This window comes from Triticum aestivum, chromosome 2B, assembly GCF_018294505.1.
Source record: "Triticum aestivum cultivar Chinese Spring chromosome 2B, IWGSC CS RefSeq v2.1, whole genome shotgun sequence".
Taxonomy (NCBI): domain Eukaryota; kingdom Viridiplantae; phylum Streptophyta; class Magnoliopsida; order Poales; family Poaceae; genus Triticum; species Triticum aestivum.
The window spans coordinates 521459747-521485136 of NC_057798.1; the positions used below are offsets into that span (position 1 = coordinate 521459747).

Consider the following 25390-nt stretch of genomic DNA (forward strand, 5'->3'; position numbering starts at 1 on the left):
TTGGGTTCCAGGTGCAGTAGAAATGAGTTTACACTCCAAGTAAGTTTCTGGACAGTAACTTTGGAGGTTTACTGTGGTCAAACCACTGGGAGTTGAGGGCTGGGCTTTGGAGGCTAGTCAACACTTACTAAGGTGAAGATGCACAAGAAAAACCAGCTATAGTGGAGCTGGTAAAATGGTAGTTGTTGTAGATACTACCATTTCTGTCCAGAAATGAAAATATTTTCTATAGCCAAAATATTCCAAAAAGTGATGAAATATTTTTGCTCTTAAAGGTGCCCTAGGGTTCAAAGAATAATTGGGATTTTTCTTAGGATTTTATGGGCAAGAAAAATTAGGGTTGCTTTGGAGCACAAAGGGCTAGCTAGGGTTTAGGAGGGAAATTGAATATTTTTCATTAAAGAAAAATATTCCAAATGATATTATGCGGTGAACTAGAGAGGGAGTGATGGTTTGGGAAGGAGTTGAAGCACTTGGGTGAAAGTCAAGGGGTACCCAAGTGGTTAATTCCAAATGAAAGATTCAAAAACTCCAAACTCAAATTCAAACCAACTAAAAACCAGGCAAAGAAGAGAGGGCAAAAACCAGGCTGTCACAAACCTCCCCCACTTAGAATGAATCTCGTCCTCGAGATTCGGTTGCTTGGAAAAACCATTCTGGATAATGTGCCCTTAGAAATTCTTCTGATTCCCATGTTGATTCTGACTCTATGTGATGCTTCCATTGGACTTTGTAAAATTTCATTGCTATACTGCAAGTGACTCTTTCCATCTGATCCAAAATTTTCACCGGCCTCTCTTCATATGTTAAATCCTTTGCCAGCTCTATTTCTGTCAAATCAGCTTTTGGAGCTACATATTTGTATGGGAATCGTACTAGCTAGTTTTGAATTTGGGCTACTAATGTGAACATATTACAATGCCAGGCATGTGAGTCTCGTGTGAACATTTCGAACGGATCGGCTCTTACTGCTGTGCACAGCATGATCCTTATTTCTGTGGTCTCAGTGTTTACAAGTTACTAACAATTCCTTATTTCTGTTTGCTTAGTGTTTACAAGTTACTGGTCGATCACTAGCTAGCCCCGAAGTGGCAATTTTATGAATAAAAATGCCTACCTCTGAAGAAACTGACAAGCTGCTCTGAAGAAAATGACATGCGAATCTGAAGAAACTGCCAGCAAAAACGTTCACAAATGCCTTATCTCCTAGCGAACGTTCATCAGCTAATGCGATCCTACACGTACACCATCCGACCTACTCGATCCTACACGTACACTATCTGACCTACTCAATCCTACACGAATAAATAGCGGATCACACATGTACTACCTCCTTTCCGGTTTGCAGGGCTCAATTCAAAAAACGACCTACTCGATCCTACACGAATAAATAGCAGATCACGCACATACTACCTCCTTTCCGGTTTGCAGGGCTTAATTCAAAAATCTCACCAACCAAGGTAGATGATGAGTGGTGGAATCATTTTTGACAAGGAGGGAGTACCTCATCTGGATGATTCAAGTGCACTTGTTTAACCGTCATGCCGGCGTGCGACCCAGCACAGACGAGACACGCCACTGATGGGACAGGACGGCACAGTCATAATTTCAGTTTTTCTAGTTTTCCACGGCAAGCTGGAATGCATGATACTAGATATGATACTACCATTACGACCGGCCTAAACCATGCCTGATTATGCATTGAATTCCGATGACCGCGATGACTGTCGCATTTCCCACGACACGCTGGTTCACCTACCTTCCGCCTATAATTACTGTTTCTCGGCCTTCTCCGGTGGCACCATCACCCAACTCGCCCTATTCTCATAAGCCCCCACCGGCCCGACGTCGCTCGCCACTCATCCTCGCTCTTGCCACGTCCGCCATGCCCCCGCCTGTCTGCAATAGGCGACGCCGGAGGCGGTCACCGCCGGAACTAGTGTTCGGTTTTTCACTGTAAGGTAGACGGAGGGAGGAGGCATTCTATCGGTCTTTAGATGGCAATGCGTAGCATGAGGAGTTGTTGGATCGTGACCGCCTGACGGAGGAGCAGCGTATCGCCGATTTGCACCGCCAGCAGGACATAGAGCAGTAGCGCACCGACGCTCCGACTACGTGGAGGCTGGCGCCCGCAACTGGGCCGACTACATGGAGGCCGGCGCCTGGCAAATAGCCCTGGAGGCTGTCGGGCACGCACGCATTCGTGACGCTGAATTTTACTACCAGCTCATCAAGTGGGTTTCCCGCTTAGAAGCCGAAGCTTCGGTGGACCACGTCGGCATGGAAAGGGCCAACGCGCGCGAGCAACACGCCCTATCGCACTTGTGGCAAGTCCGATGCGAGGCGGAGGACGCCGGTGCCGGCGTTTAGCGTGTACCGCAGATGGCGGCCGGCATCGTCTAGGTATCTAAGAGTAAGTTAGTACTTGTACACTACTAGAGTATTAGTGGGAGTAGATAGTTAAGTTGGCTATGATGGTTGTCAACGTGGAAGTTCAGTACTCTATATCTGGATCAAACCTGTTACTTTGCTCTGAATGTTGAACTTTCTGTTTGAACGTATGGAATGGGCTGTTATTTTTTTAAATGGGTTGTATTTGTCCGCCATGGGTTTAGAGGCTGACTTGTGGGCCTACCAGGTTGACGCGTACACAATCAGGAGATGATTGTGCGTGGAGAGGATGACAGCAGGGACCAACCAAGGTCATGGTTGTACGCAAGCAAGTGCCTTCTTATTTCAAGACAATAAAAAATGGCTCCTCCTAATGGATTTCTGACATCTGGGTCCCATGTCATTGTCAACGTAGTCAATAAACGAGAGAGTTGCACAACGGGCGGCTGACACCAGGGACCCAGCAGCTCGCTCAATTATTTTTGTTTTGGGTTAATTTGATAAATGCCACTCCAAATCAGGTGATTCCGAGAAATGCCACTGCAATTTCTGAACTTTAAAAAAATGCCATTTCATGCCATTTCTAGTGGCATTTTTCGAAGTCTGGAGCGACGTTTTTCAAAGTTTGCAAAAATTGCAGTGGCGTTTTCAAAGTTTGCAAAAAATGCAGTGGCATTTTTAAAAGTTTGGAAATTGCAATGATATTTTTATGAATTGCCATAATGGGAGTGGCATTTATCTAATTTGTTTTTGAGACGGAAGCAGGGTGTTAACTGGGCTGTGCGGAGCACTCTGGCCTGTCTAGACAGTCTTTTCTTTTATGTTTACCACAGACCAGCCCAGTAGATTTTTTTTCTCTGAAAATGGCTAGCCCCGTTTTTTTGTGCTTTGTCAAGTAAGTTGCGTTGTCAGGCCTGTTGGGCTGCAAATTTTTCAAGACGAGGAGAGTTTCATTTGGCTAGCCCAGAAATGGTCTATTAGTAATGAGAAATGGGCTGTACATTTTTAAAACACATCAAACTGACAATTAGTTTCAAATTTTTTTCATTTCGAGATTTTAAATTCCATTGAATTTTATGCGTGGAAGATTTGTTATATTTTATATTGATATACATTTATTTTTAAAATCAATTTGAATGTGACTCGAAATTTTGAGATTAAAAACAGTTCGGACCGCACCGAAATATGCAAAATTTCGTATAATTTTTTAACTGTGGCCGCCATATGGGTTGTAATGCTAACAAAAAGAATATGGGCTCCAAAAAAACCTTAAGAATTAGCAAATGGGATGCAAATTATTAGAAATAATGACAGATGGGTTATATGCTGTTTTCCACAGATTTGAGGCTTTCCTAAAAAAAGGTTGACGCACAAGAAGTGACTGTTGGATGTCCATCCAACGGTCGTCGTGCTTCTTCAATCTCTGCTCTTCCTACTCCAGCCGCTCAAACAAGTGCCGGCAGGACTGCCTGCTCCCTCCTCCCGCGGCCGGCTGTGCTGCCGCGCAGGCCTCCCCGCCCCACCATACTCCCATTGCTGGCCTAGCCATCCCTCTACTCACCCACAACTGTTGTTATTCTCCAGCGACAGCAGACGAACCAGTAAACCCTCGTACTCCCCTTCGCGTGGGAAACAACTGCCGAGTCTTCCTTGGCACTGTGTCGTTCCCTTCCTAGGCCTCGCCATCATCCACCGCCCTGGTGCTCTCGACGCGGCGTGGTCAACGTGGTCAACGAACGACATCCATCGGAAGTGGACTGTACATGGAGAGGTTGACAGCTGGGTCCACGCATGCACGCAAGGAAATGCCTCCTTATTACACACAAAATAATGATTCCTCCACCTGACAGCTAGGACCCATTGGAAGGGCATCTGTATTTCGTGAAAAAAACATTCCCACCGCTGACAGGTCGGACCCACCAACTATATCTTCGCACGCAAGGAAGTGCCTCCTTATTACGCACAAAAAATGAACACACCCCCTGCTGGCTGGGACCCACCATAGTGGTGTTGGGGAATGTAGTAATTTCAAAAAAATTCCTATGCACACGCAAGATCATGGTGATGCATAGCAACGAGAGGGGAGAGTGTCGTCCACGTACCCTCATAGACCGTAAGCGGAAGCGTTATACGCGGTTGATGTAGTCGTACGTCTTCACGATCGACCGATCCAAGTATCGAACGTACGGCACCTCTGCGATCTGCACACGTTCAGCTCGGTGAGGTCCCACGAACTCACGATCTAGTAGAGCTTCGAGGGAGAGTTCCGTCAGCACGACGGCGTGATGACAGTATTGATGAAGTTACCGACGCAGGGCTTCGCCTAAGCACCGCTATGATATGACCGAAGTGGATTATGGTGGAGGGGGGCACCGCACATGGCTAATGATCAATGATCAACTTGTGTGTCATGGGGTGCCCCCCACCCCCATATATAAAGGAGTTAGGGGGAGAGGCGGCCGGCCAGGAGGAGGGCGCGCCAAGGGGGGAGTCCTACTCCCACCGGGAGTAGGACTCCTCCTTTCCTAGTAGGAGTAGGAGAAGGGGGAAGGAGGAGAGAGGGGGGAAGGAAAGGGGGGGCGCCGCCCCCCTCCTTGTCCAATTCGGACTAGAGGGGGAGGGGCGCGCGGCCCTGCCTTGGCCGCCCCTCCTCTTCTCCACTAGGGCCCAATAGGCCCATTATACTCCCCGGGGGGTTCCGGTAACCCCCCGGTACTCCAGTATATGCCCAAACTTGCCCGGAACACTTCCGAAGTCCAAACATAGTCATCCAATATATCGATCTTTATGTATCGACCATTTCAAGACTCCTCGTCATGTCCGTGATCATATCCGGGACTCCGAACTACCTTCGGTACATCCAAACACATAAACTCATAATATCGATCGTCACCGAACGTTAAGCGTGCGGACCCTACGGGTTCAAGAACTATGTAGACATGACCGAGACACGTCTCCGGTCAATAACCAATAGCGGAACCTGGATGCTCATATTGGCTCCTACATATTCTACGAAGATCTTTATCGGTCAAACCGCATAACAACATACGTTGTTCCCTTTTGTCATTGGTATGTTACTTGCCCGAGATTTGATCGTCGGTATCTCAATACCTAGCTCAATCTTGTTACCGACAAGTCTCTTTACTCGTTTTGTAATACATCATCCTGCAACTAACTCATTAGTCACATTGCTTGCAAGGCTTATAGTGATGTGCATTACCGAGAGGGCCCAGAGATACCTCTCAGATAATCGGAGTGACAAATCCTAATCTCAATCTATGCCAACTCAACAAGTACCATCGGAAACACCTGTAGAGCACTTTTATAATCACCCAATTACGTTGTGACGTTTGATAGCACACAAAGTGTTCCTCCGGTAATCGGGAGTTTTATAATCTCATAGTCATAGGAACATGTATAAGTCATGAAGAAAGCAATAGCAATAAACTAAAATGATCAAGTGCTAAGCTAACAGAATGGGTCAAGTCAATCACATCATTCTCCTAATGATGTGATCTTGTTTATCAAATGACAACTCATGTCTATGGTTAGGAAACCTTAATCATCTTTGATTAACGAGCTAGTCAAGTAGAGGCATACTAGTGACACTATTTTGTCTATGTATTCACACATGTATTATGTTTCCGGTTAATACAATTCTAGCATGAATAATAAACATTTATCATGAAATAAGGAAATAAATAATAACTTTATTATTGTCTCTAGGGCATATTTCCTTCAAGTGGGAGGCTGACTTGTGGGCCTACTAAGTTGATGGAGACGGAGGGCTTTGTCAACTTACTCAATATGAACGATTCTAGCTCCAGTGACTGTATGATGTCCATCCAACGGTCGTAGTGCTTCTTCAACCTTTGGTCTTCTTGCTCCAGCCGCTCAAAGCAGCGCCGGTCGTGTCGCCTGCTCCTGCTTCTCATGGCCGGCTGCGCTGCCGCGGAGGCCTCACCGCCCCCTACTACTCCCACTGTTGGCCAGACCCTCCCTCCACTCACCCACACCCCCTGTTATTCTGCGGCGACGGCAACCTCACATCGAAGCCGAACCAGTGAACCCTCGTACTCCTCTTCGCGTGGGCATCCACTGTCGTGTCTTTCCCGGCTCCGTGTCGTCCCCTTCCTAGGCCTTGGTGCTCTCGGCGCGGCGTGGTCAATGTGGTCAAGGAACGACTTCCATCGGAAGAGTACTTTACGTGGAGAGGCTGACAGCTGGGTCCACGCCCGCAGCAAGGAAGTGCCTCCTTATTACGCGGAAAATAATGATTCCTCCACCTGACAGCAAGGACCCACCGGACGGGCCACCGTATTTCGCGGAAAAAACGTTTCCCCCCTGACTGTTGGGACCCACCAGCTACATCTTCGCACTCAAGGAAGTGCGTCCATATTGCGGGCAAAAAAATGATTCGCCCCCTGACTGCTGGGACCCACCAGCTACATCTTCGCACGCAAGGAAGTGCCTGGCAGTCGGGACCCACCTGGTCGAAGCGTATGTAGCGTTGTCATTTTGGTCGCGAACATGTACGTACATACTGGTCGATCGATCTGTCTGCAGGCTGCAGCGATGAACCGTGGGCGTGTAAGGAAGGGCACGTGTTGTAGTGGAGGCGCGCATATACCGTAGTAGAGGCGCGCACGTGTCCTAGTAGAGGCACACATGTAGCATGTCACGCAGTCCCGTAATATCGTGTACACGTACGTACAACGGTCAGGGTACAAGAAAGTAAATACGATCACGTATGTACATACGGGCGGGGTCTCGAACGCCCACTCGCGCATACGTACGGCCAGCGCTCATGTACATGGCTGGGTCGGAACGGAGAAACTGCGTCGTCATCGTGTTCATCGGGAGCCAACCGGCTTGGATGAAACAACTGATCAAAACGAGGCCTGGCGTGCCGCAAAACGGAGGAAACGGCCTTGTGTTCGACCGGCCACGGTCGAAACGGGATCCTGTTCATCGGAAGGGGTCTGACGTACCACAAAACGGAGGAAACAGACTTCTCTTGGACCTCCTACGCTCGAAACGGGGTCCTGTTGATTGGGAGGGGTGTGGCGTACCGCAAAACGGAGGAAACAGACTTGTGTTGGAGCGCTATGGTCGAAACGGGGGTCCTGTTCATCGGGAGGGGTGTGGCGTACCATAAAATGGGACTCCACGGGATACTGTTCATCTCCACCATCGACCTCCTCGAGCCTCCACAGGCTACTGTTCATCCACCATCGACCTCCTCCAGCCTCCACCTGTGACTGTTCATCCATGGGCTCCTGTTCATCCAGCCTCCACCGCTCCTCCACCGGCTAGTGTTCAACCAGCCCTCTCCACGGGGTCCTGTTCACCCACCCCTCCACGGGCTACTGTTCATCCAGCCCTCCACCGACTACTGTTCAACCAGCCCTCCACGGGGTCCTGTTCATCCAGCCCTCCACGGGGTCCTGTTCATCCACCCCCAACCAGCTCGATCGGGGTCCTGTTCATCCAGCGGCAACAGCCCCTCCTACCACGAGGTCCTGTTCATCCAACCCCCCACCAGGAAATGTTCATCCAAACCCCCCAACAACGCTCACTGTTCATCAAGGGAAGGAGGCAGCAGGGTTTGATCGGATTCAGTTAGCAGCAGTAGCGAAGAAATCGCTTGATCAGGTTCAGTTAACAGCCAGGGATCGACCGATCGCTCGGGTTGAGTAACGCGTAGCTTGCAGTGCAATCGCTCGGGTTCAGTAGGCGAACGCCTCGCTCGGGTTTGGTTAGAGCCCAACGCCTCGCGTACATGTAAGAGAGAAACGTGCATCGCTCGGCCCCGACCACCCACCGTAACCGGGAACTCCCTGATATTTTCCTCGCCCTCGCTTCTACCACGGTTTTTTCCGTCATGGACGGCCCAAAAAATGTCATGCAGTTGCGTCTTCGGCCCGCCCAGGACGAAAAGCCCCTTTTCTGTCATGATTTTTTGGTCATAGAAGTAGGAGCCCACCACATCCATGATGATACCGGATTTTGTCACAATTATCGTCATAGAAGTGTCATAAGCATGACAGAAAAAAAATTCATTTGGCCCAAAATGTCACGGATGTGTCTTTTTTTTGTAGTGAATGCAAGAGGTCACATGTAGGATGTGGTGGCTAGGGTTGGGGTGAAACAAGAGTCGGTTTATCTCTCATTTCCTTTGAGCAACCGGTCACAATGTTTCCTCATGCGGCTCATATCGGCCACCATGTGCTCCCCGTTGCCTTACTGTCAAGAAGACATGGGATGAGCGCTACGATGCCTACACATCGTTCATCCGCCCAGCGAAATCTTCAAGAAGATCGTCGTTGGGCAGACGTTGGTAGTGGAGAGGAATCGTATCATGTGGCTCCATCACGAAGAGAAACATGTGAATTTAGCGATGGAGAGGGAACACATAGATGGTACAAATTCGACATGAACATGGTGATATTCATCGAGACGAACCACACCATATTGCCCCCCCCCCCTTCCACCCTCCCCCGGCTCGACAATGGCGGGTGGGAATGGAATGATGACAACGTCGCTGACTGTCACACCGCCGTACGTAGAAGACAAGTGAAATCGTCACATATGCATCTGCCCCGTACACAACATTCACCATGGCCGTGATGGGAGCATCCATTGTCAATTGACTTTTCAATCCCATGTAACAACTTCTTTTGACAATACACCCCATATACCACTTTGTTACGCAATGTTATCTTCAATTAGTATTTTAATCTCTCAAATCGTGTGTGTGATTGTTAAGTTGATGCAACAAAAAAAAGGTTATGCAGAACATATTGTGGCAATTTTGTGTTTGCTCACAACCGTCACAATCTGTAAAATCATATAAAACGCTCTTCACGTGCATTACGAACAAAAGAAATGAAATGGCTATAGGTTTTCTTTTGGGGCATGTAGCGGCCACAGATACCTGTCCAACTCACGACATGTAAAACTACAAAGGATAAATATCTGTTTATAACATGGTGTACTCGTGTAGGTAAAACGGACCTACAGTGCGGCCAATTTTTAACGTGTTATTTTTTCCATTTTAAATATTTGTAAAAAAATCCGTAAATTATAGTCGTGTGTTATAAACAACATAGATAAAATAAAATAAAATAAATAATAAAATATCTATGCAATAATTTGACAAAAAGAAACATTGTTAAATTACCAATTATGAAAATATTGAACATTTTTAAAAAGTGCTCGCATTTAAAAAATATTAAAGTAGTTTTAGAAAGTTTTGTATATTTAAATAATTCTCATATAAGTTTATAATTTTCCACCTTTTAATAAAATATTCATGTAGTACATTAAAATGTTCATGCTCTAAGAATTATTTTGTGTTCTTTCATAGTATAATTTTTTTAAATGAGCCTAGTGTGCCCCTAGATCGTAGATCCTCACATGAATAATATTTGAATCTTATAAAAAAATACAATTCATAAATATTATAAATTGTATGAATATGTTTTAAAATAACATGTGAACTCTTTTTAAAATGACATGTAAATTTTCAAATTATGTTTGTTATACAATCATAGATACTACTTATACTTTAGAAATATGAGACCTTTTTGGCCGGAGTGGTATCCGAGGCTACCATATAACCTTTGGTCGGATGTTTGAATCACAGACCTGACACTATTTTTGCTGGAATAAATTTCTTTAATTTATGTTTTTTTACAGCAAATAGACTTTATTTCTCATATGATGGTCATGCTGTTTACAAGTAAATGAGAAACAAAATCTGGGATTACGTCATCCCGGTTCGTCTAGTGTATATATAAATAATATGAATCCTTTCATGACAGCATGTATCAGTCGACTAGCTAGTTTTTTTTTGAGACTAGCTAGTGACCCGTCACCCGTGCATGCTAAAAGCAGGTCGCAGGTCGTGTGATGTTTCTCTCCGAGGGCCTACTGGTAAGAAATAATAATTTCAACGGGTTTTGTAAAAAGACTAGGCCATACGCCCACTTTCCTGCCGACCAGTCGCTGACAGCGAGCCCCATGCCATGCTGGACCACCTCGGTAGTGTTGTGGGCGTATAGATATGAAATTTGAACCGTATTTACACTCACATGCCAGGTCACCAGTTCGTTGTATTTTTAAGTTCAGGCACTAAAGTGAACATCCATGACAAGTTAAGCATCACCGGTGTATTTACCTCTTAGCAAAACTATAAAAAATAATAAAGCTCAGTCTTGAATATCATATTAATTTCTAAAACACCGCTTATTTGGAGTTATCTGAAGTATTTCTTTTACGGTCCACTCACTCTATTAAGAAGATCGAGCAAATCCTAATGTCAAGGAGTAAGCTAGTAAAAAACAGAATAATTGTGTTTCTATATAACGTATCGGAGCGCCTATTAACGCTAAAGTAACTAACAACGGTAACAACAATGAAGTGTATGGTCACAAACAAGTTGGGTAGGCTAGAAAACCCGTAGCATATCGCAACTATTTTATGGTTCTGACACATGGATAGCAAGTTTTGACGCATCTTTGTCCATGGATAGTTCTTTGGTGATACCCAGTCCTTTAGGTCTCTCTTTAAAACTCCTCCCATGTCAAGTTCGGTCTACCCCGATCTCTCTTGGCATTATCAGCATGTTTTAGCTGTCCGCTATGCACTGGAGCTTCTGAAGGCCTACGCGAAATATGGTCAAACCATTTCAGACGATGTTGGACAAGTTTTTATTCAATCGTTGCTATGCCAACTCCTGTATATCATCATTTCGGACCCGGTACTTCCTCGTGTGGCCATACATCAATCTAAACGTGCGCATCTCCGCTACATCTAATTGTTGAACATGTCACCTTTTAGTTGACAACACTCAGCGCCATACAACATTGCGGGTCAAACCGTCGTTCTATAGAACTGGTCTTTTAACTTTTGTGGCACTCTCTTGTAAGAAAGAACTCCAAAAGCTTGATGTCACTTCATCCATCCAATAAATCAACCTTGTGCGAATGTACTCCCATATCAAATCGAGGTCAAAATAGTGCATCATGTACATCACGAGCTTGGCAATTCATAAGAAAACATACTACCACAAATGTGATGTGTACAAAAAATGCAAGAGCTAAATGGATAGTGTTGCAGTAAACTACTTTTTTTTTGGTGTATGCCATACACGTTCATATATTTTTTCTGGGAGTACATGGTCATAATTCCATGTGAAATTTTATATATTCACATGTTATACCACGAAGTGCATCACACATTTCAAATGACATGAATCACATAGTTTTTTGGTAAGTCAATAAAATTTTGATATTTTAGCAAGCCTATAAATGCTTAGTACTAGCAAATAAGGATTACATTTTTGTACACAATCAAACTTTTTTTTGTGTGTGTGTGTGTGGGGGGGGGGGGGGGGGGAGGGCACAATCAAACTAGCATGAGCGGGTAATCACGGACTAACCTATTACTCTCTCCGTCCCATAATATAAGAACGTTTTTAATACTACACAATATTATGGGATGGAGGGAGTAGTATTTATACCTCTGCTGGCAGTTATCTAGTGTGATTTAAAAAATTATATACACTGCATTTTACTACTAGAGCAGGACAGAGGGATTGTTTTCCAGTCAAGAAAGTGTAAGAGCCGGACAAAAATGCAAGGTTGGTCAGAGAAGAATTTGGCATGTGCAGGGAGGAAAGTCTTGCTAAAATCTGTGGTCCAAGCCATCCCTACGTTCAGCATGTCTTGCTTCCAATTGACCAAGGGGGTCTGCTCACAACTAACTTCTTCCATGGCTAAATATTGGTGGAGCAGCGACATCGATAGGAGATCTCTTCATTGGCTCTCTTGGAAGAATCTCTCCGTTTCGAAACAAGGAGGCATGGGTTTTCGTGACTTTGAACTCTTTAATCTAGCCCTACTCGGTAAGCACGGGTGGCGGCTAATGACACACCCGGACTCCTTGTGTGCTCGAGTTCTGAAGGGCAAGTACTTTCATAACTGCAGCTTCATGGAAGCTACTACACCTCGCTCGGCGTCTGCTACGTGGAAAGCTATTATCGCAGGTCGAGTTGCGTTGGAACAAGGACTGATCAAGAGAGTTGGGGATGGTGAATCTATCTCCATCTGGACGGATCGATGGATCCCAAACACGGCTACTCTCAGGCCAATGGGCCGCATTGGGAACGATCCTATTACTCGTGTCTCTGAATTATTTGATCAGGACAGTGGTATGTGGGATATGGACTTAGTTCGAAGAAATTTTCTTGCACCAGACGCGGACGCAATTCTGAATATACCGTTGAGAGTGCCTAGTGGAGAGGATTATCTCGCATGGGACTTGGAAAGGTCTAGTGTCTACTCTGTTAAAACGGCTTATCGTGCTCTAGTGACTCGAAAAGAGCGCTTAGCTCTAGAGGAAGGAACGATAGCGGAGTCTTCAATGTCAGATAGACCCATGTGGATTGCCTTGTGGAAACTAAAGGTTATTCCTAGAGTCCGTGTTTTTTGGTGGCGGGTCTTGCGTGGAATCCTACCAGACTATGCTACCCTTCAGCATCAGCATATCCGGACGACGGCAGTGTGTGACTTGTGCAAGGCTTCAGTGGAGGATCTGCGACATGCACTGATAAACTGTTCACATGCCAAACTTTTTTGGGCAGCAGCCCGAGATTTCTTGGGTTTGAAGCTACCCAGATTACACCCTGCCACTTGGGCAAGGGATGTGTTGATGGACGCGATCATACAAGACCAAGAAAGATGCAAAATTATAACTGTCATGCATGCGATATGGTCTGATCGGAACCGATGGACTCATGATAAGGTCGGCTATGACCCCGTCCAGGCGGTAAAGACAGTTCGTGATGATCTCTTAATGCTTGATATTTCGAAACCTACGAGTGGTGTGGCAGGAGCACAGTGGCGCACGCCGGATGTGGGTTGGATCAAGATCAACACGGATAGCGCAATCAACAACGAAGCTCGGTGTGCGGGAGGGGGTGGGATAGCTCGATCTCACCTCTCGTTCATGGGAGCTTGGAGCAAACCTTTCCCGGGGGTGACAGATCCTCTCGTCGTGGAGGCCTTAGCTCTACGGGAAGGAGTCATCTTCGCTCAGCTGCGTGGTTTCTCACATGTGCTGATGGAAGTAGATTGTTTAGAGGTCGTCAACCTCTGGTTATCGCGTGACAGTTTGAGGTCAATTGTTGCGCCTATTTTACTAGACATTGGGGAGAAATCTTCTTCTTTTATCTCTTTCTCAGTTAGATATGTCCCAAGGGAGGCAAACTTTTTGGCAGACTCTTGTGCTAAACGGGCCTGTTCCTTATTGGTTTCAGACCGTTGGCTTGAGAGCTGTCCTCCGTTTCTTCTTAGTGGCCTGCGGGCAGATTGTAATCATATGCTAGCTATGCAATAAAGCTCCCCAAGTTCGTGGCAAAAAAAAGAAGAAGAAAGTGTAAGAGCTTTCCACCCATGATATGAGGCCGGATGTTGATTGGACGTCCAGTGATACCCCCCTACCACCCTACTCACTGTGGATTCAATCGCAGCGTCTTCTGTCTTCTCTAGCCTTTCATCACGGTCCAAAAAGCGAGACAGCAGCTATACACGTACTACTCCACCAGCAGTGCACGTCAAACAAAGAATTTTTCACTTCCTGTCGTCCTTGTCGAAGAAATTTTCCTGCTATATTTACGGCACGCATTTTCTCCGGGCCGAGATCTCGGGGGCCGTGCACTCATGCTCGACACGACACAAAACGATAGTTTCTCCCGCTCGTCTCGCAGTCCTGTCTCGTCATGGCAGCTGTGATGCGAGCAGCACTAGAAATTCGTTGACCTGTGGCAACTTGACGTCCGGACCCTGTCAATACGGCATATTGGAAGCAAGGGCTCGGTCCACGGTTGCCCGTGGTGCCATTTGCAATTTCACGTAACAGAGAGGCGCTGCCTGCGCAGAAAAGCCTCGCCATTAAAGAGAAGCAAACAAAACAAAAAGGCTATCGGCCTTTCTCTCTCCCCCTTCCCCCCGCAAGTGCACTGCAAGGCTGCGACACCGCCCTCCGCCGTGGAGCCAAACCACGGAAACGCCATCGGCATCGCCTCGGCGCCGGCACCGAGGCAGTCAGGCAGGGCAGGACCCCCGACGGCCCAGTGCCCCACACCACACCCATGGCCACGGCCACGGCCACGGACACCATCACAGCGACCGCTGCGACGCAGCATTTCTTTAACCCCTCAACCTGAGCCTTTTCTTGGCCATTCTGCCACTGAGCACGTGACCACGCTGCCCGTTGCTCACGCCCTCCATGTCTCCCTCTCTCTCCTACAGCTGCGCTCTGCGGAGCTAAAGCTAATTGTACTCGCAGCGTGCCAGAGGAGCTCACTCGCGTCGAGACCTGCCTGTTTTTTCTTGCCGTGCGGGTGCGGTCACCGCCGCCGCCGCCGCCGTGCTCCGTGCCGTGTCCGTGATCTGCCATCCAGCCGTGCATGCGCCGAGGCTTCGACCCCTGCGGTGAGAGGCCATTATTCCTTTCTTTCCCTGTCACCCCTGGTCCTCACGAGAGCGCCTCCCCGTTACTGTCCGCTCCTGCTCTTGTGAGTGCCTTCCTTTTGTTCTTCCATCTCGCTCTGGATCTTGCGGTTCTTGCAATGCGGTCGATGGCCAAGGGGATAATGCAGCCGAGGGTCTGCTCTTGGCTTCAGCTCGGCTTCTTCGCATCTTCTCTACTTTATTACATCTTGTGTGTGTGTATGACAGGAGGACTATGTGCTCTGTGATATTTGCGCGATACAAAACTAACTAGGTGTTCGTCGGATTTTATTTACTTTTAGAAATGGAGGTGTTTGTTGGATGGGGAATGGGTCCGAGTGGGGCCAAGATTTGGCCCATTTTTGTAGTCCCAGATGCATGCTTCCATTGCTCTGGATTTGATTTTCGTGATTGCTACTTGTACATACAGATACGGTTGGGTGGCGAGCTCGGCCAAGATTAGATTCGACCTTTTTTGGCTTCTGTTTTCTCCACATTCTTTCTTTTTGCTGTCATGTTTGTTAGAAGAGCAGAGGATGTGCGTGTTATTCGTACTGCTTTTTTACTTTATGTTCTTTCAGTGAATAGAAGAAGTGACGGCCGATTCTTCGGTCCATTTTATTTCGCTTGGTAGCTGAACAGAGCATTTTCGGGTTTAACTGTTGTAGGGCTTCGTACATGTCTCTCGATTTATCTTTGGGAACACGAAAATGTCAATATCCATTTATTACTTCTCGAAGATGCTTTTGCACTGTAGGGTTGAGCAATGATTAAGGCATCTCATTGTTACCTTTGCATGGAGAAATCAAAATAAACTTTATAATCTCAGCGTTTTTACGGTTCTTGTTTCTGAATTACTTCAGGTTCCGGCGACGCCGTTGTAATGGAAGCAGCCACATTCAAGGAGATAGCCAGAACTGAACTATAATCAGATACTGTTGCTGTGCAAGACATACTCAAATGACTGACATGAGGCGCCACTCGGTCTCCGTGGACGTCCCACTGTCAAGAACCCTGGTGCAGCTCAAGCGAGTGAGGTCGCTGCGGGATCCAGCAACAAACTCTATGAGCAAGTATGCATCTCCTTCTGACAGTATGATCTGGGAGACTGCTTCTAGCAATGGAGCGATGATGGAAGGAAGCAGGTCAGCACACCATCATTTGATTGAGGAGGATGTGGATTTGGAAGCCGAAGCTACAATGGGGTCAGAGCGAAGCTTCCGGGCACCAAATGCAAGAACTGCATCTTACAGGAAATCTTCAGTTGTCAGGATCAGAGGCTTAAACCCACCAAGAAACAAGCAAGTTCATCGTGTCCGCGGAGATGGTCACAGGAAATCAGTGGATTCTAACCACTCTAATCATAGCTCTCTTAGGCAGTTGGCAAACAATATAGTAACCAACGTGGTGGAGGAGAAGGAAGAGGAGGAGGTGAATTCCTATGAACGGGTGTTGCCAGAGAAGAGCGAGGAAGAAGTGAAAAGGCGTTCCAAATTCAAGGGCAAGTCTTCTGCTGCAATGAGCCGCGTTGGCAGCCCTTGTATGTCTGCCAGTGAAGCGCGCTCAGTTGGGTCCAGAAGAAGCACAGTAGGGCATGGAACTGAGGACACACGAGTGAGGTCGAATGATGTTGTAGGACCAAACTTCAGTGGATGTGGTATAAGCTACTGCTGGTCAGGAGCATCAAAGTACCGCGATCTTTATTCCGATAGTGATGGTCCAGAGCAACCTCTCCTATCCCCAGAGGGGACTGAGGTACCGTTCCAAGAAAATGTACCATACACTGAGACACCAAGGTGTTTAAGCCAAAAATTTCGCCCTCGATCCTTCAGTGAACTGATTGGCCTCAATGTGGTTGCTCAGTCCCTCTTGTATTCCTCTTGCAAAGGGAAGATTGCTCCAATGTACTTGTTCCATGGCCCCCGGGGTACAGGCAAGACGTCTACGGCACGCATTTTTGCTGCTGCTCTAAATTGCCTCTCTCTTGAAGAGCAAAGGCCATGTGGGTTCTGTAAAGAGTGTGTTATTCTCTTCTCTGGGAGGAGCAGAGATGTAAAAGAAATTGATGCAGCAAAAATGGATCGCTTGGGTCGCGTAAAGGCACTTCTCAAGAGCGCATCTCTTGTCCCATACTCGTCACGCTTCAAGGTTTTCATAGTTGATGAATGCCATCTGTTGCTAGAAGATGCCTGGTCGGCAATAGTGAAGAGTCTTGATGAGCCATACCGGCATGCTGTCTACATTATGATTACTTCTGATCTAGATAGCTTGCCTCGCACTTCCGTCACACATTGCCAGAAGTTCCATTTTCCAAAGATAAAGGTTGCAGATATTGTCAACAGGTTGGAGAGAATCTGCGTAGATGAGGGGTTAGAATTTGACCATGATGCGTTGCACTTCATTGCTGCAAAGTCTAATGGTTCTCTTAGAGACGCTGAAATAATGCTGGATCAACTTAGTTTGCTTGGGAAGAGGGTCACAATTTCTCTTGTGCATGAACTTGTGAGTAGTACTACCTTTAGTAATTACTATTGCCAGTTATACAGTATAATAATGTTTCTACATTTGTTATTTGCAGGTAGGATTGGTGTCTGATGATGAGTTGATTGAGTTGCTTGATCTAGCACTGTCATCGGACACAACCAACACGGTTAGACGAGCTCGGGAACTTATGGCGTCGTCGCTTGATCCTCTGCAGCTGGTCTCTCAGCTGGCAAACCTTATTATGGACATTCTCTCAGGACGATGTCAATCCGCGGTCACTGAAGTCAGCAAAAGTTTCTTGGGAAGATATGCGTGTATGTATTCTTTCCTTGAATGGATTTTTCTACTTTCACATATTATCATTAACGACTGCAGGCTCAATGCATCAATGATAATGTGGAGTGTTTTGTGTTATCATTTTTTTACCCTCTATATTGTCAAATCAGTAATGGTATGGCATGTTCTGATAACCAGTGCATTTGGAACTATGAAAAGTTTGCTATCCACATACCCTTCTGTCCCACTAAATTTCTTTACCCTTACTATTTTCCAATGATCTTGCAGTGGCAGATGTTGGTATAGAGAAACTAAGACATGCACTGAAAATACTGTCAGAAGCTGAAAAACAGTTGAGGACATCAAGAAATAAGGCAACTTGGGTTACTGTTGCACTTTTGCAGTTTGGCAGCTCTGAATCTGACATAGTAGCAGAAACAAATGACATGCATGCACGCTCAGCAACAGGATATACAGGTAAGCACACTCAAATATATTACTCCCTCCGATCCATATTAATTGTCGCTGAGTATACAGGTAAGCACACAAACAAATTTAGTACAACTTTGTACTAAATCAGTGACAATTATGTGGATCTGAGGGAGTATGTGTACTTGTGCCTGTACAGAATGATAGTATAATATTTCTGATGTTATGTGCAGATGACTGGGTATCCAAGGTAAACTCAAGCTCCAATTTCTGCGATGCGTGTAACAGCAACAAGTCCAACTGTTCTGAGAGACACTGTAGACGGCTTAAGCTTGAAAACATCTGGAGGAGAGCCACTGGGAAGTGTCAATCAAGATCAGCCAGAAGTTTCCTCAAGAAAGAAGGAATCCTATCATCAGTCCATGTTACCGAAGGTAATTCACGCGTGCCATGTTTTTCTTTGATTTTGGCCTTCTCGTAGGTTTGTGCTGATTATGACACACTAAATGTGAACATTTGCAGAGGTGGCTATAGCTGAAGTTGGATTTAGTCACCCGGATCACCTATCAAGGGCAGAGAAAATGCAAAGCCTGATACAAGGAGTACTGCAGCACGTTCTCGGGTTCAATGTGGAGATCAGATTCAAACTTGTCCCGTGTGCTGCGAGGAAAGATGCAAGGTCGAAGAGACACTCATTCAGCCTGCTCGGCTGCTCGGGACGAAAGCAAGAGCTGTCAGATTCCACAGTGACAGATGAGGATGAACCTGTGAGGCATGGAGCAAGAGAAACACCTCTGAAAGGCTACTCCTCTAGTCAGCAGCCATCGCCATTCATTGTGCAACGTGTTGATTCTAAGCCAACAGTTCATGGCTCCGAGGACGATGCCCGGAGCACCTTGACATCAAACAGATCCATGACTGATGACCTGACAAGGACATGTAGGTCGGAGGCTAACTACTCCAAGGGCGCAAGTGAGCAGGGTCGTTTCGACAGCATCCAGGAGCCCGACCTTCAGCCGAATTGCTTCTCACGAACATTGAAGCTTCAAAAGAGGTTCTTCTCGTCGGATGCAGCACACACAATCTGTTTCAGGATCCAGCCACACAACAAAATGGGTTTCCTACCTAAGAAAGAATTCGATACATATTTCTGCACATATGGGCCCTATGAGCAGTGTCCAAGATCGAATTCGAGAGCTACTTACGGTTCAAGAGATGAGGACTTGTAAGTTATCTGAAAGTCCTTGACATTTCCTAACAGTTTTTTTTACTTCTCCATTAGTATATGTTCGGCAGGAAACGTTTAGTCAGAGAACTGTATACTCAATCACATTAGTGTCCCCAGATTTTACAGTGCAACACCATACTCATTGTTTCTCCTGCAGGTCCATCAAGACTTCTTCTGGGTTTGGTTCGAACCTGCTCTGCTGGAAGGGCCCTAAACAGTCAATCTAACAGGTACATCGCCCTGTATTTGGCCATGTAGTCGAGGTCTTGCTGCTCCGTTACTAGTGGCCATGTGGTTTCTTGACCACATATCAGCATGTACATGTTTGAGCAGTGCCCCCACCCCCTCTGACTTACGCATATAGTGTTTTGAATCCTCGACATGGTTGTACATTTTAATAAAAAAGGAGCCTTTTGTGTCCTGTTTTTTTTTTCGAATTCCCATGCTCTAAAAGACAAAAAAGTAATGCACCAAACTTGTTTTCTTTCATAGGGCACACAACTGATCGGTTTTACATGAAAATTTACAGGAACATAAAGGCCTCGAACAATTGGCATGTCTAGTTTTTTTTAAATGCGTCGGAAAAATAGTTTGATATGTTCTTTTTTTAGGTTCCACTGCATTCAGCTTTTTTTTTTTTATGTTGTGGCCTTTGGAATGCAGAAATGGATGATCAAACAAGATGAGCCAGTCACATAAATTCTGAAAATCAAAATTTTGCCCGAAGCTGGAGAGTTGGCACCTTTGGCAGCAATTTTTTTAGGAGAGTCTGCGGACTGGATTCAGTCTAAATGCATTTGCATCGAGGGAGTTCTTGCTATTTGTAAAACAAATGATGAAACTTGTTGTCTGTAGGCCGCATTTAGTCAGATTTTTTAGCTAAGCAGATTTGACAGGAGACCTGGAGAGGCTGTTTCCACTTCTTGTATGAAAGAACTAAATAATGCTAGTGATGATTTGTACAGCATGCCGATGATACATCCAAGTTTTCTAAATTTGAACAACTTTTTTAGCAGAAGCGGGAAATGAAGCAAGCGCATCAAACAAGCCACTCTATACCTGAAATGTCTTGCGAATTGCCTTTTCAAATTCAGTGGTTTTCTGAGATACTATTTTACTACACTTTTATCCTTTTTTTCTTCTAAAAGATAAATATTTCAAGCAAGCCACCTGTCAAAGATATCTTTAGGGACGTAACATGAAGCATGAACAGTTACCATTTGAAGAGCAAGCCCAAACAAACACACCTTTAGGTTCATCCAGTGTGTCTCGCGCCTGGCAGGTCATCCTGGATGGGTGAGGCGGACTGGGATCTGGTGACATGCGGCCCAAATTCAAATTTAAACATTGCGAAAAAATCTGAAAAAAATCATGCATGTTCACAGCACATACTAAGATAACCCCTAAAAATTTCAGATTAAAATTCGAAACATACATCGAGAAACAAAAAAGAGAAATCTGTCATGAATAGTTCCCGAACGGTTCTCTGTAGACTATTCACATCTGAGTTTCTCTTTTTTGTTTCTCGATGTATGTTTCGAATTTTGATCTGAAATTTTTAGGGGTTATCTTAGTATGTGCTGTGAACATGCATGATTTTTTTCAGATTTTTTCGCAATGTTTAAATTTAAATTTGGGCCGCATGTCACCGTGCATGTCACCGTAGCGCATGTCACATCCCAGTCCGGGTGAGGCAGTTGCATCAGGCGGACGGGTCTAAACCTGGATGTACCGCCACAACGCCGCGGGTAAGAGCATCTCCAACAACAACAGACGATGTAAAATAGGGCAGCTGCTCAAAAAACCGTATTTAGGGCATTTGGACCCAAAAATCATCCTCGCCGCCGCGACCGAAGCAGCTCCTGTGGTGGTTTTCGCCTCTTCGACCGTCACCACCAAGCGAAAGCTTCCGCTGTCCGCCGGCAAGTTTTTGCGGCTCCACGAGCCGCCGTAGCTGTTGGAGGGGATGCGTCGGGCACGTCGTCCCTCCCAAGAGCAAGCCCTCACCCCTCGCCCATCTTTGGCCGCAGACTGGCCTCCCACTATCTGCGGGTAGATGCGGGAGCAAATTTGCGGGTCAGCATTGGAGATGCCCATAGAACTATCGTCGGTGGAGGCCACCTCTTCCGGGCAGACACCGACAACCCTATGGGGGGCCCTGACTACGCCTACTGATGCGAGCCAGGCGGCAGGAACAACCATGGATGCCCAAGCTTTAGCTTTGACCGGGCACACAAACGACACAAACAACAACGACGGTCAAATCGTCTCTCTAGCCATGAAATGTGCAGGCCCTTGCCATGATACGAATGGAAAGAGCCTGTAAAAATGTGGGTGGGCATGGGCAATTCGGGCAACCCTTGCGACCAGACGGACCTTGATTTATTCTATGCTTCCACCGTCATCACCATCGGCAATGGGGCTCGGGCTCTGTTTTGGGGCTCCCCTTGGCTCAATGCCAACCAACATTGCCCTGTTTGTTTATGAGGCCTCCACTAGGAAGTGCAAGGCGCATGAGGCCATGGAGGATGAGGGGGCTATCAAAAATTAACTCCCGTCACATTGGTCCTTCGACAACATTTGTTAGGTCATTCCTCTTTGTGATATTTTGTGTTGACGTCCATCTTAACACTCACACTGAGGATGACATCACTTGGAAGCATACGACTTTCGGGCATTACTCGGCGGCCTCCGCTTATATAAGGCGCATTCCTTATGCCATCAGATCTGTCATGACTGCTGCGGTGTGGAAGGCTTGGGTGCTCCCTAACTGATTTTTTTGCTCGTTTGTCCATCCAAAATCGCATTTGGACCGGCGACAGACTGGCCAAGCAAGGGTGGCTAAATTGCGATTTCTGTCCGCTTTGCAAGCGTGAGATCAAAAGCGTTGACCATCTTTTCTTCAAGTGCCGGTTCATGCTCCATCTTTGGGATATGATCCAGGAATGGCCCCAACTGCATATTAGGCATTTGAAGAGTAACGACCTTTTTACTGTAATGGGAGACTATGTAACAAACTCTTTTCCTTCTTTTAATTGATGGATGAGGCAAATTTTTTGCCTTCGTTTTAAAAAAAAGTGTATGAAGAATGAAGAGCTAAGCAGTTGAGATTTCGGTTCAGTTTAAAACCCATAATTCATGGCATCATCGCATATCTGTCCGCTACTCAAAAGTAACCAACCAAGGGTCCAAACACTTAACTAAATTTACGATCTAAAAAAAGGGTTTTTTCTTTCTCTCCCTATACAGTATGAAGTTTCAGGCAGATGCAGGAGGAACTAGGCGAGATCGACGTCAACCTGGAGAGGGGGCATGGCTTCTTTGCCCTCGGCAAGCTTGATGCCAAGCTGACCCGAGCCACCTCCTCCAAACGCGTACACCTTGCCGGATTCGGTGAGGGCAACCGTATGAGACACCCCTGTACTTCTGTTGTGCCAATCATAGGCATTCGTCGGGCTGATCTGCACAAACCTTTCGTTTAGCCCGGTGAGTGAGGCGACCAACTTGGGAGACAGGACACCCTGATTCTCCTCCTCGTCCTCGTCCTGAAACCAAGAGCGATCACATATACATTTCAGTACTTTGGCAAAAATGAATAGTTGGGTGCTACCAGTTTACACGATTCATTCGTCGCACCTGCAAGCCTAGGTTGTAGGCTCCCTTCCACCCAAAGGAGTAGACATCACCATTATCCGTCATGACAAAGGTGCAGTACTGGCCAGCTGAAACGTGGACAGCATTGGAGATTTCCACCGCCATCGGGAGGGTCGCGCATTCTTCGGCGTATCCATGTCCTAGGCAGCCTTGGAAACCCCATCCCCAGGTGAGCACGCGGCCGTCGCTGCTCAGGACCGCTGCGTGCCAAGCACCGGCTGAGATTGACACTGGCCTTGCGTTGATTCCCTCGAAGTGTGATATCAGCTGAGGGACGCCCTCGCTGTTCTTGTCCCCATGCCCAAGCTTGCCTCCTTGACCACAGCCCACAGAGTACACCGACCTGCATATATAGCAAATATAAGAGACATCAAGAATGGTTGTTCAATTATATTTGAATGGACATGCAATTGGATAAGAAAAGCATAGAGACCATAGGAGCAAATGCTTACATTCCGGTGGGCTGGTAGGCTAACACAAGGAGGTAACAATTGCCGGCAGCAATCTGCGCAACAGGTACATTCTCAAGAGGCCCAGAGAGAAGACGAGGCTCGACATCGGCGGAATCTGTATTATGGCCTAGCCTCTCCTCGTGGCCCCAGGAGAAAGTATAAACCCGACCCTCTCTGGACAGAACCGCCGAGAAGAAGCCTCCTATAGTTGCTTGCACTACAAAGATGCCCTTCAGTGACTCCACTACCTTGGGACTGTTAACGTAGTCAGTAGCAGGCATTCCATTCAAGCTATAGCCCCCAAAGGTGTCGATTCCAAATACGTAGACACTTCCCGTGTCCCTCACAAGCATTGTTCGACTCGATCCAACCGCGGCATGCGTGATCCTGGTGCCTTGCAGAGACCTACAAATGCAGCAACCGTTTGTTACATCGGCAGACACGATTCCCAAAATTCAACCAAATCAATGTACTCTTACCTGATAAGGCATGGCTTGAACTTGTCTTCTGTGTCCCCAAGGCCAAGCTGGCCCGAGGAATTCATGCCAAATGAGTATACGGCCCCACTTGCGGTGACCACAATGCTGTGGCCTGGTCCAGCATTGACCTGAGATTTCCCGCAGCGGCAATTCTTCTCGCCGACCAAAATGTATCCAAGAACAAGCTTCCAAGAGCCCCCGCACCGTTGCTTCAGCCACTCCTTCTCTTCCGGTTTCATTAGGTTAAACATGGGCCTATGCTGGCACATGTCGAATGCTGCAAGTTCTGGAAGTGATAATTCCAAGTCTGGTGGGAACTTTGCGGGGTTTCTGAAGAATTTACATGTAGCCTGAAACAGCAAAACATCTCCACATCATTGTGTCATGACAATAATTCATAACCAGCATTTTAAGACTCAAAAGTCGTGAGAACTAAGAATGCAATTGTACAACTTGCCTCCAAAGCAGCAAGATCTTTAGGATCCAGGTCAGAGGATGAGAGCACATGGAGGAGAATGGATGGGCTCGCGGTTAGGGGGAATTGCCCTACGGCTTCTTCTCCAGAGAAATGGCGCTTCATAAGTTCAGCTTCTGGATCCGGCGAGGGAGAACGCGGGGCAGCAGCATCATTCACTATGTTGTGGAATTCTATAACCAGGGCGGCGTTGCTTGCTGTAGTATCCATTGGGCACTCCATGATCTGCAGCTATTGAGAGAAAAAAGTATATGTATTTTTAGTAAATCGTGCATACTGAGTTGTCAAATGGCTATAAATGTATGAACCCAGGGTCCTCGCAACCAAGGCAACCCCATTCTTGCAGAGGAAGTAACTAAGCAATGCATTGTTTTTTTTAATTCTTGTAGAGAAGGCCAATCAGTCAGATCACACATTGTATATTTTGTTAATAGTACAAAACAGTAACCTATTATATACTACATGGTAATGTAACTCATGCTGCAACTTCAATATTGAAGACATTATAATAATTACATGATGGTCATAGAGTATGAATGGAGAGATGTGATCCTAAGTCCGAGCAATTCTGAAGATGAAATTGGTTACGACGGACCCACACACACCTCTGATCTTACAGGTCTATGGTCAACCAATCAATTATATAGATGCATCCCCGATCAAGGATCAGTCAGCAGCAGCATACTGTACTACGCACTCAACCAACAAAGGAACAAGCAAAAAAAAAAAAAACAGACGATCCACATGTTCGCCAATCACAATCCGATCAAGGTCAAGATCACAAAGTGGAGGCCTCCACATATGTACTGCAGTGCCGACATCCATCGCCTAAAACCCCCAACTCCACACTGCGCCCGCAGTCTCCAACCAAGAACTGACGAACAAAAACTAACGCGGAATTTTCATGAACAAAAACGGAAGATCCTTCCTTTTCTACCCTTCCCTACACGAAGACAATGGACCGAAACTGATCTGATAACCACCCCCGTCTACCAAACCTTCCC

General features: G+C 46.4%; 2 protein-coding genes across 2 annotated transcripts; one reads left to right on the forward strand and one right to left on the reverse strand.

Annotated features, from left to right (window-relative positions):
- The first annotated feature begins 14557 nt into the window (after window positions 1-14557).
- LOC123045787 (protein STICHEL-like 2) lies at window positions 14558-20357 on the forward strand. The gene is made up of 8 exons (XM_044468962.1): window positions 14558-14891; window positions 15773-17411; window positions 17488-17707; window positions 17958-18146; window positions 18332-18532; window positions 18621-19323; window positions 19484-19556; window positions 19990-20357. Exons 2-7 carry the CDS (start codon window positions 15870-15872, stop codon window positions 19551-19553), a joined length of 2925 nt encoding a protein of 974 aa, XP_044324897.1. The 5' UTR covers window positions 14558-14891; window positions 15773-15869; the 3' UTR covers window positions 19554-19556; window positions 19990-20357.
- Window positions 20358-22604: 2247 nt separating this feature from the next.
- Window positions 22605-24608, reverse strand: LOC123041558 (E3 ubiquitin-protein ligase HERC2-like). The gene is made up of 5 exons (XM_044464153.1): window positions 24369-24608; window positions 23912-24261; window positions 23433-23837; window positions 22963-23323; window positions 22605-22871 (listed from the first exon to the last, which is right to left on the reverse strand). The coding sequence occupies exons 1-5, from the start codon at window positions 24606-24608 to the stop codon at window positions 22605-22607; spliced, it is 1623 nt and encodes a 540-aa protein (XP_044320088.1).
- Between the last annotated feature and the right edge of the window lie 782 nt (window positions 24609-25390).

Coding starts and splice junctions, on each gene's coding strand:
- LOC123045787 (XM_044468962.1), top strand. CDS start 15,870: ATGACTGACATGAGGCGCCACTCGGTCTCCGTGGACGTCCCACTGTCA. Junction 18,147..18,331: donor CTCAGCAACAGGATATACAG/GTAAGCACACTC, acceptor TGTTATGTGCAG/ATGACTGGGTATCCAAGGTA. Junction 19,324..19,483: donor GGTTCAAGAGATGAGGACTT/GTAAGTTATCTG, acceptor TTTCTCCTGCAG/GTCCATCAAGACTTCTTCTG.
- LOC123041558 (XM_044464153.1), bottom strand. CDS start 24,608: ATGGAGTGCCCAATGGATACTACAGCAAGCAACGCCGCCCTGGTTATA. Junction 23,324..23,432: donor GCCTACCAGCCCACCGGAAT/GTAAGCATTTGC, acceptor CTATATATGCAG/GTCGGTGTACTCTGTGGGCT. Junction 22,872..22,962: donor CCTACAACCTAGGCTTGCAG/GTGCGACGAATG, acceptor TCTTGGTTTCAG/GACGAGGACGAGGAGGAGAA.